This window comes from Antechinus flavipes, chromosome 3 (genome assembly GCF_016432865.1).
Source record: "Antechinus flavipes isolate AdamAnt ecotype Samford, QLD, Australia chromosome 3, AdamAnt_v2, whole genome shotgun sequence".
In the NCBI taxonomy this organism is placed as follows: Eukaryota; Metazoa; Chordata; class Mammalia; order Dasyuromorphia; family Dasyuridae; genus Antechinus; species Antechinus flavipes.
In genome coordinates this window covers 505,698,935-505,719,595 of record NC_067400.1, presented here as the reverse complement: position 1 = coordinate 505,719,595, position 20,661 = coordinate 505,698,935, and the positions used below count along the sequence as shown (strand labels likewise).

The following is a 20,661-nucleotide window of genomic DNA, read 5'->3' as shown; positions in this document are numbered from 1 at the left end:
TAAGTGAAAGAAACAAGATTCAGAGTCCTAGAAGCTAAAGTTCTATACCATTTGCTACTATGTAACTCTGGGAACAACTCAATTTCTCTAGCTTCAGAAAAAAAGGGGACTAAATGACTTTCAAAGTATCTTCCAGCTCTAAAATGACTAACAATTTGAAGGAAATAATCTGGGTGGGAGGGAGAGCGCGATTGCTCTCTGCAAGTATTTAAGGAGGTCATACGTAAGGGGGAGTCAAGTGATTCTGTTTAGGTCCTGAGGTTAGAATGAATAAAGAAAAAGTTAGGTTAAAAATTTAAAAAAAAAAATTTTTTTTTTTTTAAGGAAATGACTGATAGGGACAAGGAGAGGGAAGAGTGACCAATTTGGAGAATTAAAAGTAAAAAAGATCCCAGGGCATAACTAAGTCCCGGAGAAGTAAAAGAGTAAGAAGGAAGGTAACGTAACATGTATGTGGGAAGCCGGGTGCGGGGGAACTAAGAAGCAGTAACGCCGGGACCTCCGGGCTACGGCCACAGCTCCGGGGCGTCGGGCGCTCGTTCTCCCTGCCGCCGACCCGCGCATACCTGGCTAAGAAGGCAGAGAGAGGTGGGTGAGGTGGGAAGCAGAGGATGCCTCGCAGGACGACCCTGGGCGCTAAACACCGGAGTCACGCAGAAGCGGAGCCGGGCCTGCCAGGCTCTGGGAGCTTCCCTTCCCCCCAGACGGCTACGGGGGCGCTTACCTGCGCCGGCTCGGGACCGACAAGCTGAAGCGCCGACTCGCCCCCGAGCAGGCGGCGCTCCCCTGGTTCGGCAACCCGTGCCAACCCGGCCTCCCGGCTCCCGCTCGGGATCCGGCAAGAAGGAAACAACGTCGGGATGCAGCCCCGAACGCCGCCGACGCGGCCAGCAAGAGCTTGGTAGAGCCCAGAGCCGCCATGCCGCCTGAGTAACGAACTACTGCCGAGCGTGGTCTGCCTCTGCCCCCGCCTCCCGCTACCCAGTTCCCGGGTTGCGGCTGAGCCCAAGGGCACAGGGCCGCCGAAGCTCCGCTGATTTCCGAGCAGGGGTACGCTTCCTATCCGGCGCCGCTAGGACCCGGCGCCGCCAGTTCGCTCTCGCTTGCGGAAGGTGCGTGCGTTACTAGAGTAAGACGCCCGTAACGCCCGCCCCCTGCCCTTGGGCTATTGGGCAACGGTGACGTAAAGGGCTCCTTGCCAGTCCCTAAGTGTTCGTTCCTGCGACCCTGAGTTGTGTTTCTCTGTGCTTGACTGGTCAAGGTTTCCCCTCTTGGCCATCGCCGCCCCTAGCGTGGTTTTAGAGTTTGCCTTATTTTCTTTTCCTGAGTAGCGTGTGACGGTTATCTTTGTTCCTTACGTATTCTTTCACGTATTAACAATCCAGAGGGTCCGTATTTCCAATGCTGCCTGATAAAATTACTTTTTTCTTGGGCAATCTAAGACTTTAGTGTTAGTATTATTTTATTTTATTCTAAATTTAAACACATGCGCACAAAAGAGCATTTTCTTTGTGGAACACAAAAAAGGATTACACATGAAACTATAAATCTCCATTTTATGCTACTTTTTGTTTTAAAAAATTTATGTCAACACTTTAAACAGAACACAGAAGAATACTGTATATGAAACTAATACCTCGACACTGCCTCCTTTTTCTTTTTTAAAAATTCATTATAAAGTTTACAGTATTTAAAGCTGTAAGTAACCTCAGAGGTCATCAAATCCAGCCCTCTCATACTGGAGAGGCGATGAAGAAATAGAACCCCTAAAAAGTTAAAAATGACTTGAGATCGAAGATAAAGGGTCCTTAGAAACTATCTGCTCAGCTCTTCCATTTTACAAATGAGGAAATTGAAACTTATGAAGGTTAAATGACGTGGCTAACATCAAACAGAAAAAAGTCTGCAGTGGTGGAATTTGAACTCCCTTACTTTGACTCCAAGATCAGCATTTTTTTCATTGTAGCAAAAAAAGATACATATTTAAAGGGGAAAAATTACTTCCACATACTAAAATTCCGCTTACTACCCTCCCACCTCATCTTCTGCCAGACCAAAACAAAACAAATCTGAGAAAAGAATTGGATTGCTAACAAATATTTCAGAAACTTCTGATGAGAGATATGATCACATGATCACATGGATCACATGGAGGATATAAAAAGCCAATAAAATTAGTGAGGACGGGAAGCACTAAACAAAATTCCATACAAAATCCTACATTATTTTGCTGATGAAAAGGAAAATGCATGTATTAATTCAAGATTCAATGAAATGTCATTCAGTGTTTGCAATGAAAGTTCTTTGATAAGATCAGATGTTAAATTGAAGAGTTACTTTTCCCATTGATGCTGTGTGAAGTTGTGAGAAAGTATGTCCCAGGTCTCTGAGGGGAATTCTTTGTTACTATTATTCTTAGTATACCACTTCAGCAAATGATTTTGCTTTGAGATTAGAGGTAAGTACATCAGTGATGGCTCTTTAGCTATAGTTTTAGTAATATGGACCCCCAGAATACCTTAAAACTAGGATAATCAACTTCCAGGAATCAAACCTATAAATATAATTTGGTAGATAACTACCTAGATATCATGCTATATATACTTAATTCATGATCACTGTGAAAAACTTTTTTTTTCCTTCTGGTTTTCACATATGACACTCCGTGGTCCATGCCCATATCTTTGAATATTCTTAAAATGTATTTCTAATCTCTGTTTCTTAGAATTCCTTCAAGGCTCAGCTCAAGCACCATTTTCTAAATGAGATCTTTTCTAATACTCTCAGTTGCTCATGGTTAACTCCTCATTTTCCCCACCCCTCTCCCCAATTACCTTATGTTTAACAGAATCCCTGAATTTGAATGTTGGAAATGATTTCAGTGATTTCAGATTCAATCCATAGTTAGAAGAAATCCAAACTATAACAAACCTCAATAGACATTTTTATTTTTATCCAAAAGTCCTGGAATTTTATTGGAGAAGGAAGTTCTTCATGGGGAACTTCCTCAAGCAAAACAAATGAGCAACTTATAGACAATCATTTCTTCTTGGCATTCTGTGTCTCCTGGTGCCTAATCTTCCCTCACTTTTTTTTTTCCACCCTTATTCATATTTCCAGTCCCTCCATCCATTAGCACTTTCTCTACTTTTCCTGGTTATTGAGCTTGCTCTAACTTCCCTCCCTTTTTAGTCACTCCCACCTCCCAGAATCCTCTCTTCCTTTAAGTCACTGTTCAAGCACCACCTTATATATACATTTTTTCCCCCAATCTTTCCAGCTTTTAATTCCATCTCTCTCAAACTACCTTGAAATTCATTTTTAAATTTTTGTCTCTTATATTTATCCTGCATGTATTATATATTTTTTCTCTCTCCCACCTGAATGTAAGATCCTTGTCAGCAATCATGTATTGTATTTCTATCTTCAGCACCTTGCACAATGCCTTGTATATAGAAGCTATTTAGTAAAATTTGATTTATGGATGACTTATAGTTTTAGAGAGTTTGTCTTGGGCACTAAGAGATTAACTGATTTACTCAGGGCAACACAGCCATTATATGTCACATAGGATTTGAACCCATTTCTTCCTGAATCTGAGACCACATTTTTATTTACTCTGCCAAGTTGCCCCTATCCAGATAAGTGATTATGCAAAGTAATACATGTTATTATATGTATGTTTATGTTTTATGTATAGTTACAGATGCATATATCTTCTCTCCTGATACTTTTATATGCCTATAAGCTCTTTGTAGGCTGGAATTTTTTTTTTTTTTTTTTATCTTTGTATACTCAACATTTACCATACTGCCTGGCACTTTGATGGAATGGGACTGGGAGCAGGAAGAGAGGATCAGATCTCCAATTTCAATAGTATTGAGAATTCCTTTAATTAAATTTATCTAATTAAATTTAATTAAATTCTTTTAAGTAAACACCTGCTGCCAATTAAGTAGCATTTGTACTGATTTTATAGCTCTATAGCATTTATAGCTTTAGAGCATTTTATGAGGATGCTGAGAGATTGTCTCAAAGTGTCACAAAGCCAATATGTGGCAAAAATAAGACTTTAACCTAGGCCTATTTTTCCTTTTATCCACTATAACAGGCTACCTGGTATATAATAAGTGCTTGATAAATGCTTTTTTAGTGAAAGTACCTTTAATGCACCAAGTTAAGGGATCTAGAATGGATTTGAGTCCATTTTGGAAGAGATCTTCTATTATTCCTAGCATCCTATGGATCAGAAATCTGTGATGAATAAGTTAGTCAATAAAATTTACTTAGCATTTACTATGGACTAAATAGTATGTTAAGATATAGGGATACATCAACCATTTTGGAGAACAATTTGAAACTACGCCCAAAGGCTTGTGTGCATACACAGGAGTGTCTCTACTGAGTCTACAACTCAAAGAGATCATAAAAAAGGGAAAGGAACCCACATGTGCAAAAATGTTTTTAGCAGCAATAGTCTATAAGAATTCTATAGGAATGTTCTATAAGAAATCATCAGAAGTATGATTTCAGAAAAGCCTGAAGAGACATGAAGAATACATGAACTGAAGTGAGTAGAACCAAGAGAACATTGTACACAGCAACAAGATTATGTGATGATCAACTCTGATGGATGTGGCTCTTTTGAACAATGAGGTGATTCAGGCCAGTTCCAATGATCTTGTCATGAAGAGAGCCATTTAAACCTATAGAGAGGACTGTGGGGATTGAGTGTGGATCACAACATAGCCTTTTCACCTTTTTTGTTGTTATTTGCTTCCTTTTTTTTATCTTTTTTTTTTTCCTTTTTTGACCTGATTTTTCTTGTGTAGCATGATAAATGTGGAAATATGTATTGAAAGATTACACATGCTTGGATTACGTGCTGTCTAGGGCAAAGGGTGGGGAGAAGGGAAAAAAATTTGGAACATAAGGTTTTGCAAGGGTAAAAGTTGAAATTTTATCTGCATATATTTTTAAAATTAAAAAAACTAAAACTAAAAATTTAAAAAAATGTAGGATACAAAAAAGAGAAAAACATGGTGCTTGTCTTCAAGGAACTCATTCTAATGAGGGAAACAACATTCAAATAACTATATACCTACATAGTTTTTACATGTAATATTACATTATAGATAATATATATATAATGTAAAGGAAAGATAATTTCAGAGGAAGGGAAGACAAGGGGGCAAGGAAGGGAATATCAAGAAAGGCCTCTTGGAAAAGGTGGGATTTCAGCAAAGTCTTGAAAGAGTTTGAGAGGCCAAGAGGTAGATATGAACAAAAAAACCATTCTAGGCAAGAGGGGACAGCCAGTGAAGGAGTATAGAGAGGGAGATAGAGGAGCCTGTGGAGAAAATGCAAGTAGTCCAATGTAGCTGCATCATAGCTCCAGTAGAGAGAGGGGAGGATTTTACATGTGAAATGGAGCACTGTATATATGATCTTGGAAGCAATAGAGAACCATTGTGTTGTTTTTTTTTTTAAATATCTGTGTGACATGGCCAGAGTTGATCACTTTGGCAGTTGAGTGGAGGATTAATTGAAGTGAAGAAAGATTTGAGATGTGGAACTCTATCCAAAGGCTATTGTGATAGAAGTGAAATGAGAAGGGCCTGTTTGGAACATGAAAAACTAGAAAGACCTAGGTAATTGTTTGGGAGATATATAGTATAGTGGTAATAGATGTCAGAGAGAATTAAAAAATGACCCAAATAACAATCCTGTTTCTATCTTCCCCAGCAACAAAAATCATATTCAAACTACTAAGAGGATTGCCAATGTATGTTTGGTGCCCAAGACAATAAAGAAGCAAATAAGAAAATGTTGAGCTTGTGTGTGTGTGTGTGTATGTGTGTGTGTGAATTTTAGTCTCTAGAACCAAACATTTTATAGCCCAGAAAGAAATAGAAAGTAGTTTCAATTGTAGTCTAAGAACCATTACCAGTAATCTTTAATAAAATATAATATAGAGAGGCACAAGAATATTGGGTATGGACAGATATTGTCTGATTATTTCTAAAAGTGAATGGCGAGGGGAGCAAATTTCAGTGTATGTAGTGCTTGTTATGCTTTCACAATTTTCCTTCAAATTTCTTTCCTTGCCTTCTTCCCCTCCCAACTGAGTAATGGAAAGTGGTTGGTTGAGAAGTTACTTTCAGAACTGAAACAGCATGAATTGAAAGAAAGATGAAACATATTTTTATGCAAAAATCACCATACAACACCACACCAGGAGATATAAACAGAGATACACAGAGACACACAGAGAGAGACAGACAGAAAGACAAAGACACCCAGAGACACAGAGACACACAGAGAGAAAGAGAGATAGACTGCCAAAGGGACAGAGAGACAGAGAGAAAGAGAAAAAAAGACAGACAGACAGACAAGTGAGAGCCCATGTGTTCCTAGGCTTGATTTTTTGTTTTGTTGATTCCCTAAAATTAAGAAAGTAAGAAAATGTTAATAATGAAGATTAAATTTAAAAGTGTGTTCCACCTTTTTGGAGAGTCATCTGTTAAATATTTACCATAACACACTAGGCTGTTAGAAACTTGCCAAGCAAGGGACGGCACACAGACTGAAACATTTTGTGTAGAATTTCTGTTTATATCATTATCCAGAGAAGTGCCTACTACAATTGCTTCCACAATTGCAACAAGAAATATTGACAATTGTTTTTGAGTTACATGCAATTATCTACAGTATTTCCTTTCTCCCCCTTCTTTCTATCATTTCTTTTTGTCCATCCTTCTTGTTGCCCACAAGCCTTCTCATAAGAGTATTTCCTTCCTTTCAAATTGGACATGCTAAAAATTGACAACTCATTCAGACTTGGAAGATGTTATTCTCAGACCACGGAGTAGGTATATGCCACTACAAATACATAAATATCACTTGCTATGATGTAACTCATGACTGGATAATGAGTATGAAATATTATTAAAAAGGAATAAGTGAGATAAAACAGGAAATAGAATAGCCTCATATATTAAACTGGTATACTCACATAAGGAACTAGAGGTAGAAAGCATTGAAGAAAACATTTGGAAGAGAAATAATGAAAAAGGAAACAAGAAATCGTGGTAATAGTATGCAGAATTCATTCAGATTTTTATATTGGATGGGGAGGGAGAGAAGAGTTGGCCTTTATTATAACTCTAAGGAAACAAACATTTATACAGTAACTGGCAGCCCAGGCATGTAAAAACTTTCCCCAGAATGGGCAGACAAGAACAATTTGTTCCAATAGCTATAAGGGTAGCTGAAACAGGTGCTGCGGAGTGCTTAGAGTTTATTCAGACCCCAAAGATACCAAGGTTATCTGCATCTTGGGCCATCACCAGTCATCTTGACTTTTAACCTACCACTATACTTTAATGACAAAGGGAGGATGAGTTGATAACTTTGTGCAACTCTGCCTCATTTAAATCAATTCAAGGACCACTCAAGACATTACCCGTAATATCATTGATCCTCTTCAAAAATGAAGGACAAAGAACAACATTGAGATGAGATTAATATTAAAAGAAAACAGACTTCACTTAACCAAATGTTCTAGAAGGAATGGAATGGTAAAACTGATTTTTAAAAAATGAAAGATTCCCATCACACCAATGTGGAAGAAAAAGGGAGCTATTTTATTAGACCAGTGTAAATGCACAGATAATTCATATACCAATTAATTTTTTTATAGAAGATTGATAACTTGGGATAAGTAACCCAAGTAATAGAATTCACACCACTAAAACTGAGAATAAAAATCAGATCATATACTTTCACATGACAAAACCAATCTTTTACCAAATAAGTAATAGAGGCAATAGCAACAAATAAAATAGAAAATTTCAAATATGCAAAATTGAAAAGTTTATGTATGATTAAGACTAATACTAGGAACAAAATATTCAAAAATCTTTTCATCAGATGTCTCTGATAAGGGTATAATATTTAAAGTAGGCAGGAAACTAATGAAAGAGCTATTTTCTAATAGGTAAATGGTCAAAAGACATAAACATAGTTCTCAAAAGAATTTACAACTATTAAGAGAAAGGAACAGAAGCAGTGGATTTCACCACGACTTCAGGCTGCAGGGTCATTTACAACTGTCAGCAAATTCACTATACCTTTTGATGTAGGTTTTGCAACTCATTTAGCAAAGGACTCACTTGAAAAAAGTGTTCTTGACACCATCATTTTAGATAGCAAACCTTCCATTGGACAACTAACTTTCACTTAACTAAATTAGAGGAATTGTACCAATAGATTATCTACCTCTTTCCATTGGTGCCCAGAAGGGCATATGCGCCTTTCAAAAAGGTCCCTTTCTCAGTCATCCTTTTCTAAAAGATTTATAATTCATATATACCATAACAGGAGAACCATTTATGGCAAGACAAAACTCTGGTGGCATGACTAATATCAGAAAAAGTTTCTATGACTAGATTTATTTTAAAATCCCTAATTCTTCCTCTTTCTTTATTCCAAGTTGTCCTGAGAGTACAGGAAATAAGACAGCATTTACCTGTAACAGTTCAGTAAAATCATTATTTGTAAAGGATCATGGGTAGACCATAGTTTGGAAAACTACAGCTGTATACATAGGATATTTTTTTTATTTACACATTGCTTTCAATATTGTTGCTATTTTCTTGACATTCAGCATACATTCTTTTAAGAATGCAATTTCATTTTTTCAATTTGTAAAAAAATCTACTAATAAAACTTTTGGAAATAAAAAACTTAAATAAACGTAATTAAAAATTATTTCAAATCTCTCATTAAAGAAAAGCAAATCAAAATATCTCTGAGGTTTCACCTCATACTCAGTAAACTGTACAAAGCTAGCTAAAAATTGAAAGAATCAGTGCTGGAGGTGTTGTAGACAAACAGACATACTAAGAAACCATTGATGGAACTATTAATTGGGCCAATCATTCTAGAAACCAATGCAGAATTATGTTAAGAACGTAGTTGGAATGTCTGTAAACTTCTGATGTACAGATCTCACTGTAAAAATATTTTACAAGGAGGTTAAAGATAGAAAGCTTCTATATACACCAGAATATTCATAGCAGCAACTTTTTGTTGTAGCAAACAAGTAGTAGTGGTGTGGAATAGAGTCCTATTGATTGGCATATTGAATATATAAACAAATTATAGCATACTTATATAGCAGAATATTACCATATTATTAGAAATACTATAAGATTTCAGAGAAGCATGGGAAAACTTATATAAACTAATGTAAAGAGAAGCAGAAGTAGAAAATATACCAAAAATGAGTGCAAGATTATAAATGGAAACTATAAAAACTAAAACTCAGTGTTACACAATTATAATGACCATGCTTATTCCAAAGAAGAGATGCTGGAACACATCTTCCTTTCTTCCTTAAAGAGGTAAAGAATGGGCAAATGTAAAAAATTAGAAATTATGTCAGACCTGGTTGATTCGCTGACTAGTTTTGCAGAACTGCTTTTTTTAGCTTCCTTTTTGTTGTTGTTGGTACTTGTGACCTCATTCTCTTAGGATCACATTGTTAACATTGCTACTCAAAGTTCAAGTGTACCCTGAGGGGTATATGGTAGCTTTTCCCCTGCTGCCATTGTCTCAAGCCCCTACTGTCTGTATTCTTATCAATTTTTAGGAAGCCAGCCACCTGCATTCCACTTCCATTCCATCACCCAACATTGATTGTGAAGAATTCTTCATAGATAGATATAGCAGTGTGTGGGGAAAAGGTGAAGAACTTACAGATTAAGCACATATTGATCAGGGACTGTTAGCAAAAGCTTTAAAGGCCTCAGTTTAGGAAGCATGTGATTTTAGATAAGGCCTGGACTATGTCCACTATCCAAAAGAGGATCCATGGTGAAGAAGCATGTGATTTTAGATAGGTCTGGACTATATTCTATGGTTCAAGGTGGGAAAGCTATATATCTACTGCATTCCATGACCAAATAGGGGAATAAAGGTTTATGTGACCAATCACACCATATAGAGGGTGGGATTTTGGAGGTTCTTTGTCTGAAATGTATAAAAGCTGTGAACATTTTCAAGGGAATGGCTCTCTCCTGCTGTGAATTTGGCTCACAGACGAGGATGGGTCCTCTTCTAGAGATTCTAATAAATAATTCTGCTTTCTATTAGTGGTCTCTGTAGTAGTCACTTTGGGTAGGTCTTTTTGTCCCAAACAGTAGGAATAAATTCATAAACATTTCCCCCCAACCCCTTAAGGATATTACTCCACCATTAGGACCTTGGTCTGGGAAGAGGTAAAAAGGGGAAAGAGGTGATTAAGCTCATAATTTAGCCCAGTTCCTATATATCACTGGTTTCACCAAGTTCATATTTAAAGCCTCCATTGATTGAAGTGGCGTGGTGGACTTATTCTTCTCAGCATATCAATGCTGGGCTGGCTGCAGCATCTGACTTGGATTTCTAGACTTTAGAGATTCTACTATCTTTACTAAGAATGAAAAGAATAAATAAAAAAGACAAGAATCCAGGTACAGTTGTTAGGCACTTTATGGCCTCAGGAGAAAAAATCCCACAACCCTGCATTTTTTAGGATAGTTTTCTCACTGAAACTCAGAAGTGAAGGAGATTCCTCAGTCCCTCAGAGGAGAATGTAGCAAGAGAGAGATGATCAGAGATGACTTAGACTTTATGGTAGGCCAGTCAGAACCAGTAACAGAATGTCCACAAGTATTCCATTCCTCACAATTCTCCTAGCAGCTGCTTCTTAATATCCTCTAAGCAGATGATATCTTAATAAACTCAGAAAGTCTGCACTTAGATATACGAATTGGTTGACTCTCTGAATAGAGAAGGGGAAGTAATATGTTAGGAAATAAATTTGATATAAAAACAAAAGATACCAATAAATTTTTTTTAAAAAGATAATTGCACAACCTTTTTTGATTAGTATCCAAACTGCTGAATCTTAAAATGAATTGAAACTGGGGATGAATATTAAGAACAAAACCAAGGGCTTTTAAAAAACTGTGTTAGCGATAAAAAGATCAAAGAAGGCATGGACATGACCTCTTTACTCAAACAATGATAATGAATGACAAAGTGAAGGCAAAAGAAATCATTTTTTATCTTGCTTTTTTTCTCTACCAAGGAGAGCAAACAAGCTTTGAATTAGGAAAGATGGATTTCAAAATTCTGACAGTTTGCTGAAGTTCAAGATAAGTGAGGAGATGGTAAAAATAACTTTGCTGTCCTCAGTTCAAGTCACCAGACTTAGATTATCTGTATTCTGGTTATAAAAGGATTTGGCACATGTCTATGGTAATAATGGCCAAAAGAACTCCTGCTTAATTTGATTGAAGAACATGGATGGATCTTTTTTCGAAAGGGCATCCTTTGGAATTAGACTGGGTTGCATCAAAGATAATTTGTGACTAAAAGTCAGGAAGAACAGATTCTTGTCAGTAGAACTTTTCCTGTCTATCTTAAGTGGCTCTCTCCCTTGGAACACTTTTCTATCTTTTTATCTCCTTTGGAGTTCAAGACTGAAGTGAGAGATGGAAAGGATTTTTCTCCCCTTCCCTCTAGTAGCAATGGTGACACACAAAAAAAAAATAATAAAAAAATAAAAAAATGTATTCTCCTGGACAAACCTAAAATTAAAATCCCTAAACCTCCCAGTTTGGGCTGCCCTCTGTTTTCTTTTCTAAGCATTGGTCAGTGACTGTCAAACCTAAACAATGAACATTTCCAGCCTTAGAGATAATACTGAGTTTCAGATTGTTTAAACTCAAAAATCAGTTGCCAGCCAGCCAGAAGATGAATACTACTCTATGCTCTTTTTGAAGGAAAAGTGGATACTATAGTTGAAGTATTGATGCCAAATCATGGCTAAGCAAAATTGCTGGACCTTACTATGAGTAGCTCAGACAGAGCAAGTTTAAACTAAGTCCCACAGAGGATCTTTTAGGTGTAGTATATTTTTACATGTTTTATGTCTCTTGATTAGTTTGTCAAAAATATTTATTAAGTATCTACTATATGCCAGCACTGTGCTAAATGCCAAGGATACAAAGAAATGCAAAAACAGTCCCTGTTCTCAAAGAGTTCATAGTCTAATGAAATATATAGAATGGAGACAACTATGTACTTACTATAATACACACACACACACACACACACACAAATATATACTTATGAACATGCACACATATATAGATATTTATCTACATAAAATATTATATTTTATTCATATATAGGTAAATATATATAATATATAGGTATCTATCTAATATTGTATGTATATATCTATAAATTGGGGATAATTAATAGAAGGTAGACACTAGAATTAAAGGAAATTTTCCCCCAAGTTTGTTTATACATGCCTGTGAATACTTTGTATCTTACATGATTTCTGTGGTGAAAATTAAAAGCAGCTCTATATCCAATACCAATTTTGTACCTTTGTGGGAAGGGTCTTTGTTACCCAATCCTAAATAGAACCATAACAAAGTTTTATCTTAGAGATTTAAAGTGTTCTGGTTAGCTTTCTGGAGGTCTTTAGACCAGCCTTCATTTCAGCTGAATAATCACCACGAGAATAGCCAAAGATAAAGTCCAAAAGTCTTTATTGTCTCCTTCATAATCTGTCTCCTTGACTGGGACTCAGCTAGCTTTCTGGAGGTCCTCCAGAATGTGTCTTGTTTTCTGTGGGGGAGGCAGGAGGACCACCACAATGGGCTCTGTCTTGAAGTCTGTCTCAGTCCAAGAGTTTGTGCTCCAGCCTCCAGCCTCTGTCTTCCCTGAATCTGTTCGAGTCCTCTCTAGATCTGACTCAAACCTCTTAAATATTCTATTACAATTAAATCCATTCATCATACTGAGTATAAGCCAATCATATAACTAGGGAACCATTATTTGTTGTAAGATTAATTCAATCATACTGAATTAGAGAAATATTAATCATTATGCTAAACTAGATAACCATTGTCTTATCAATTCAACTGAGTTAAAACCTTTCTCCAGAATTCTGGCCCATTACAGAGATTTTCAGGAGAAATCCAACTAGGGATATTGATGAGACAAATGAAACACTTAAGCCCTCTGTGATCAGATCCTCAGGTCAAACATGGTTTATTGAGCCCAAAATTATTGGTGGGTTTGGGATGTGCCTTGAGTTCTATAAAGAAACTGAAGTTGCTATCAAATCTTTGAGAATTGATTACTTAATATTTATGGGGTAAGGCTTCTAGGGGAAACATAGCAGTGAGGAGGTTCCCTGACCTTAAAATGGCTCTGTTTTATCAATCTGTATATCAGTGATTGTAAAAATCCTCTGGCCTAAGAATATAATATTATTTCCTCCCTTAGACTTTAGGGAAGATATATCAATGATTCTGAGAGCCTTTGACCTTAGAATGTTATTATTCTAACAATCTGTATATCAATGATTCTAAAGTCTTCTAGCCTTAGAATAATCCTACAAACATTACAGACTGACAGATAATCTGTTAATCAGTGATAACCAAGTTCCTGAAACAATAGTGAATAGACCACCCCTCAAATCCACCTGTAAGCCACAAAATTAGCAAATAAGTAACATGAGCTCTGGTCTAACTATGTCCTGTAAATCTATCTTCTTTCTCTTGCTTCCTTGCTAATCCTTTTTGAAACTTAGCCCAACCATCATCAGCATAATAAATCTTTGTCCCTTAACTTGGAGACAAATTGAATTTGTGAATTCTTTTGCCATACCTGCGACACTGATGTGGGGATCCCTAACATTGTTGAAGTGCTTTATCCCTCAACATTTGGTAGCCCATACGGGAAGCCCCAAATTTCACATCCTCCTTGTTAAAGTAAGCCTTTTAAATTATATCCTATAGCTGAGACAACTAGAAGCACCTAGAAAGGCCTGTGGGGCTGTCAGAAGCTCCACGCTCAGCCAATTTTCCTTGACTGGGGACTCCCAGAATTGGAAATTCTTGCAATACAATATAATAACTCTGGAAAGGCATACTTAAAGATACTTACAGCAGGGTGTTTACTCAGTGTGATTGATGAGATAATGGTTTTCTAACATATACTTAGTGCAGTGTAATGATGTAGTCACTCTAGTTGGCTTATACTCAGTGTGATATGGTGATGTAATGGTTCTACAGTTGGCACATGCTTAGTGTTCTGTAGTGATGTAATCATACTAAGGTATTTAAAGGCTGAGAGGACTGGGAACTCAGAGTCTCAGCCATAGACACAGAGAAAACTCCAGACTCTAGACTGCAGACTCCATCTTTGACCAGCCTCTGTTATGCCACAGTTTTCTTTAACTGTCCTGACTCAGTTTCCCTGTACAAGTTTCCCTTATCTCAGTCTCCCTAACTATTCCCCTAAGCTGTAAATCTCCCTCTGGTCCATTAAGACTGAGGACCATTTACTCTTAAGGTTATAAATTGTTAGCCCAAGCAAGATAAACAAGAGAGTAGACCTCCTGACTCTTTTCTGTCCTCAAGAATTTAAAATATCCCTCTAAAATATTTCAAGATATTTCACTGACATCTTTATCTCTGTGTATTCAGACACCCTGTTTCTGGGTTTTTTGGGGGGGGTTATGGCCTCCCCTATCCTGACAGAGGCTTTCCCGCTTTTTTCCCTCTTCTTTGTCTCCAAAAGGTATTTAAGAAGTGGGGGTTCCTCCATTTATTGCTGGAGGTTGGCAGCTGGAGGCTGGCGGCTGGATGCTAGATTCTGGACGCTGGATTCTTTGAGATGACAGTCTTCTCCAGCCCTGGGACCAACATGGATTCCTTGGTCCCAGTATCTTTATCTCTGTCTGACTGGATAATTTGAGACGAGAGTCCTGTCCAGTCAATTTTACTCTCCCATTAGTAAAATATTAAAAACTCTCTAATCTCTCTCCTACCTCAGTTTCTCCGGCATTACATTTTGGAGGTCCGACCGAGATAATAGAAACTGAGAACTGGATTAGAGATTAGAGACCTCTCACTCTCCACCTAGGCCTGAGGAGGCTCAGGACCTAGGTCTGTTCCTTGGGAAAAGACCAGCACTCTGGCTACCCCCAGAGCCTCCAGGGAAAAGGAAGCAGTTTTTCAGCCTCAGTCTGGCCTACAGTAGACAACAAAATCAATTCAGCATTTGGGAGAGTAAGTCTGTCTAGGTACTTTTTTGGGGTACCATCTGCATCTGGTTCTGGTTCTGGTTCTGGTTCTGGTTATTCTGGTTCTGGTCTGGTCTGTTGCTAGCAACCTGTGGTCTCAGAATAAATACCGACGGGTTTAAAAGTTCTGAGACAAGTATTTTCTGGGACGCTGGAAAATATCCTCTGGGTATGTGGTATATGTTTGTTTAATGTTGTAACTGTGTAAGTCTGTGTGATGTATGTTCTATGTTCTGTGTGATTTGTCTGTCTGCTTTGTTTGGTTGGAAATTTTTAAGAACAACGTTGCAATTGTGCTTAGTAAAATGGAGCTCCACGTGTGTCTGTGTGTGTCTGTTAAAAGTTAGCAAGCTTGTAAGAGATAAGAATTCAGCCTCTGTGTTGCAGGCTTAGAAAATATCAAGAAGTTTGAAAAATCTTTCTCTCTCCTTCTGTCTCTGGCTGACTGTAGCAGTTTTGTGGAGGAAAAGGGAGAAAAGGGAGAGAAGGGAAGAAATAAAAAAGAAATTAAAAAATAGATTGAAAGGGATTTGAAAGTTTGGACTAGAGTAAAGAGCAATAAAATTCAAGCTTAGCCTGGCCTGAGCAATAAAAAGCTCTGGAGATAAGATGCTAATAGCTGTTAGAAGAAATGTGGTGGAAAAGAAAAGAAAAAAAAAACTTTTAAAAACAGCTGTATTTAGTTTGATTCAGTTTGTTACCTTCTGAAATATATTGAGTTATTTGTTAACATAAATTATACTTTAAATCCAGCTCTGCTGGACATGTATGGGTTTTGTGGAGGTTTGGGCTATTCACTATAGTGTGAATCTTACAGGTTTTTGAAGGAAAAAGGAAAGAGGAATGCTGATGATTTAGGAAGGACTGATTTGTAGGGGCAATTAGAGGTTTGCCTGGTTTTAGGAGGGTGAAAGAAAGACTTTGGGGAGTAGGTGAAGAGGTGGGGGAGGGAGCCACCCACACCCACTGTCTTCTGCTACTTTACCAAAGAAGCATCTGGTAGGAAAATTCTTTAAGGAGATTGTTCAAGTATGTAGCCAGGGAGAAAGAGAAAGTTGGAAATGGGTGGATTTGGGAGGAAACCTGACGTTGGGAAATTGATGGGCTAAATCTTGAAAAGGATCCCCATGTAGGAAATTGAGTGGGGAAGTTTTTTCCTAGGGGGCAGGAATAGGGGAAGGGTGGCCACGTGGAATCCTCTCCTTCCCTCTCCTCTCTAAGTATGTTCCTGCCATTTTTTTCTTATCTGATTATGGCCAGTGCAGCAAACTGTGATTTTTAAGGACATACTTACTTTTAGGTTAATTGAGTGAATATTTGTTTCTTTGGTATATAAATGTTTTCTTGGTTAAGAGATATGGTCATAAATGTGATCCACACTTTGGTAGGAATATTTCTAAAAGTTTAATTGCTATGTTGAAAACCTTCTTGAATTCTTTATGTGGAATTGGGTCTTTTGTATAAGTTTAAATTGATTGTATTGGGTCATCCTGAGGCTATTGAAAGGGCCTCTGAACATAATATTTTTTTCTTTGTCCTTTTGAAAATGTTTCTGTTATGGACAATATGCAATTTGGGATATTTTTCTATGTATTGGGTATTTTAAAAGCAAAATGATTTGTATGTATAATGTTCACTCATGTAACATTTACCTAAATATGATAATTGTTCTAAATTGTGAACCTACTGAGGCAAAATTTCTTTCTATTATTACTGTAAGGTTATGATAAATAATTGTTTAGGATTTATCAGAAATTTGATTAATGGCATCTGTTATTGGAGGTAAAAGTTCTTGGGCTTATAGTTAATTAGTTAATGCTATTTGGGAGTTTTAAAGCTCCACCCTCTGACAGTTACTGGGACAATTGATTGGAATAAAATTGGGTTAACGCTATGTTATTCTGTATGTGCTGAAGGTTGAGTTTTAACTGCTTATGTTATGTTATTGTTATGTTATAGTTATGTTCTTGCATTTTTCCTTCTATAACTGATCTCTATGATTAGAACAATAGTCAACAGAACTGTTAATGCAATTCAATTATGTCATGCCTTGCTATTTTCAGTCTGGTTATATGTAATCATTGTATCCTAAATGCTTGGGCAACTGAGTATTTCTCCTGGTCATCCGTCTGTCACTGGATATTTGTGTTTTGTTTCTTTAAGGTTTCTACATGATAAGAGGACAATTAACAGGGGTCTGTGAGACCTCACTGATGTTACAACTTGGGACTGCACCCGTTTGCTTGGCCTGTAAAACAAACTCATCTCTTCACATAGGAAACAATTTATTTTGGCCTCCTCATGTTTTGCAACAGCATGGTGAACTGAGTCTTTCTATTTGAGACTGATCTAATCTTTATGTGTTAGATCTGTGTTTTTGTTCTAGATTTTGGTCAAATTACAGATATTGGCTTGCTTTTGGGACCTGGATCAGCTTTGATCAGCTTTGATTGTCACCACGGCACACACCCACTCTGCATGGAATGAGAGCCTCCTATCACTTCTCAGCCTGAAGCAGCAGTTTTAAATGAGACCATGGACTGGACCCTGCATCTTAGTGTACTTTGGACTGATATAAGGGACTTTGGGAATGTTTGATGACTGACTGTTAAATCTTACCTGGATCATCTATTACTGTGTGCTTAAGATTTGGGATGGGATTTGTTAAAGCTGTGTAATTATTGCTGTTATGTTTGAGGGCTTTTAAGGAAATGCTACTGTACTAGTCTGTTATGTATAGTGAATTTGATTCACTCTTGGGATTTATATGGGGAATGGTCATTTGATAATTCCTTTCTATGAGGAAAAAAAGGGAAGGAAGAGATAGAACATTGGGGAAACTGGTGTATTTTTTTCAAAATACCTGAAAGAATGGGAACCCCTAGCTCCTATTCACTTTGCTTAGGCACTTCTGCTCTATTCCTATCTCACTAGTTCCGATTGAATTTGAATGTTTTAGCTTTAGAATCCCTTATTTTGTTAAAATTGCCCTGGCAGACTCAGTTTTTGAGATTATAATTTTTTAAGAAAAGTTTTAGAAATCAGACACCTGTCTTGGGACTGGCAGTCTCTCTGATATGTTTTTCCATTCCTGTAACCCCAGTTCATTAATTAGTACTTCAGCATTTCAAAGGACCTTGAAGTTTGGCATGAGGCACCTAAAAAGTTTGGAGTTTGTCTGCCTTGATGGTCTAACTGTGCATAATCTGCTCAGAAATCTGTATTCTAGTAGTAGCAGCTCTGGGCCCGGACAGGTGAAGCTACTCCAAGCCTTACTCTTCTCCCCTGGAGTGGGTTGCCCTTTGAATGAGCCCTTGAGCCCTGCTGCTAGTTGAGTGCACAAATGACCACAGACCTAACTGTCCATCTCAAACTGGATTCTCTGGCTGAGATGGTGCTCCAGAATTGTAGAGGACCTGACATGCTTGCAACAAGGGAGCCTTTGTACAGCAGTTAACTCTGGGGTTATCAGAGAGATCATCTTGCCATATGAGTCCTTACATTTTTCTAGTTTTATTTTGGCTCATTTGCTTTACATAGGGTGGGACAAAGACCTCCTGGGTATCTAGAGGAAGGTGCTAAGATTCAAAGGTTTGAATATTTAGGAGAGAGAGTGTGGAATGTTATGCCACAGTTTTCTCTAACTGTCCTGACTCAGTTTTCCTGTACAAATTTCCCTTATCTCAGTCTCCCTAACTATTCCCCTAAGCTGTAAATCTTCCTCTGGTCCATTAAGACTGAGGACAATTTACTCTAAGGTTATAAATTATTAGCCCAAGCAAGATAAACAAGAGAGTAGGCCTCCTGACTCTTTTCTGTCCTCAAGAATTTACAATATCCCTCTAAAATATTTCAAGCTATTTCACTGACATCTTTATCTCTGTGTATTCAGACATCCTGTTTCTGGTTTTTGGGGGGTTTATGGCCTCCCCTATCCTGACAGAGGCTTTCCCGCTTTTTTCCCTCTTCTTTGTCTCCAAAAGGTATTTAAGAAGTTGGGGTTCCTCCATTCATTGCTGGAGGCTGGAGGCTGGATTCTGGACGCTGGGATTCTTTGAGATGACAGTCTCCTCCAGGCCTGGGACCAACATGGATTCCTTGGTCCCAGTATATCTTTATCTCTGACTGGATAATTTGAGACAAGAATCCTGTCCAGTCAATTTTACTCTCCCATTAATAAAATATTAAAAACTCTCTAATCTCTCTCCTGCCTCAGTTTCTCCGGCATTACACCTCGTGGTGGCTCTCCTGCCTTCATCACTTCTTCACCTAAAGACCAAGGCCCGTCCAGAGATCTTCCAGAAAACTAGCATAGACATTACACCCTATGTCCAAGCCTTTATGACCTTGTGCCAAGATCATAAATTAATACAGAACTGTAGGATGCTGCTGGTAAAATTTGTTGGAGGGGAAGTGAAAGTCAATACTGTCCTCCTGGATGATCCTTTCTTTACATTTTTATTAGTCGGTCTGCCCAGACATTTGGAGGAAAGTGCAGAAGTTAGCCATGTGTCCTCAATCTTCTCAGACTCAGCTGTTGGAAACAGCCTTTGGAGTTTTTAGTAATAGGGACAGAACAGCAACAAAGGAGCAAGATGGCAGGGCCAGAGCAAGAAACAAAGAACAGGTTCAATTTTTAGCTGCTGCCATATTTGGGAACCACGGAAATTCATGCCTCAGGTGCTATGCCAGGGCCATTGATCTCTCAACTGTTCTTGAAGAAACCCCCCAGGCCCTTACCCTAGGTACAATCAGGAGGGGCATTGGAAGATAGACTGCCCACAGAGGGGTCAAACTGCCTCCTCCCATTTCCTATTCTCTGGACTCTTCCGGACTAAAAGTGGGAGTGCCCAGGGTTTGGCCAGATTCTCCCTTGGACCACAAATGGCTGAACCCAAGGCAACTTGGATGTGGCCAGTAAGTCCATTGAATTTCTTTTTGATACAGGGTGTTGTTTTCTATCCTGCTCTGGCACTCTGGCTTCACCTGCCCCTCTCCTCATAAGGTGATGGATATTGAAGGAAAACTTAGGAACAGTTTCCAGACTTACCCTCTGCCTTGCCAGTTTGGTGACCTATTAGTATTTAACAATCTTTTCTTATCATCTCCTCCTGTCCTGCTCCCTTGTTGGGTATGATTTAGTGGTTAAACTGGGGGACCAATTTTCCCATCTCAGACCTCTGGATGAACTTTTTGTGCTTCTCTCAAAGCCCTCCCATATTCCATCTGAAATCTGGATGGAAGTTGATTCCTCTGTCTGGGACCAAGGGATCACTGGCCACTCATGCAACCCCTTTAGTCTTAGTGCATCTCTGGGACCCCAGCATGTTCCCTCATAGACACCAATACCCTCTGTACTGGCCAGAGGCCAGGGGGGGATTGCAATCCTCGATTTAAAAATTTCTTAAGCACAGGTTTTTCGTTCCTTGTGAGTCTCCTTTTAATAAACCCATCCTCCCCATCAGACAACCAAAGCGAGACTTTTATATAGTACAGAATTT

The 20,661-nt window shown here is 38.1% G+C and overlaps 1 protein-coding gene and 1 long non-coding RNA gene across 2 annotated transcripts in view; one reads left to right on the top strand and one right to left on the bottom strand.

Moving 5' to 3' along the window:
* The window catches only part of FDX1 (ferredoxin 1), a 28,386-nt gene extending 27,362 nt beyond the window's left edge, over window positions 1–1,024 (bottom strand). The window contains exon 1 of the mRNA XM_051986948.1: window positions 725–1,024. Within this exon, the coding sequence (XP_051842908.1) occupies window positions 725–921 (197 nt within the window). The 5' untranslated portion in view covers window positions 922–1,024. The remainder of the gene's footprint in view (window positions 1–724) is intronic.
* Window positions 1,018–19,354, top strand: LOC127554966 (uncharacterized). The gene is made up of 2 exons (XR_007952115.1): window positions 1,018–1,112; window positions 19,144–19,354. It is a non-coding gene; the product is annotated as an uncharacterized LOC127554966 (long non-coding RNA).
* Window positions 19,355–20,661: the final 1,307 nt, after the last annotated feature.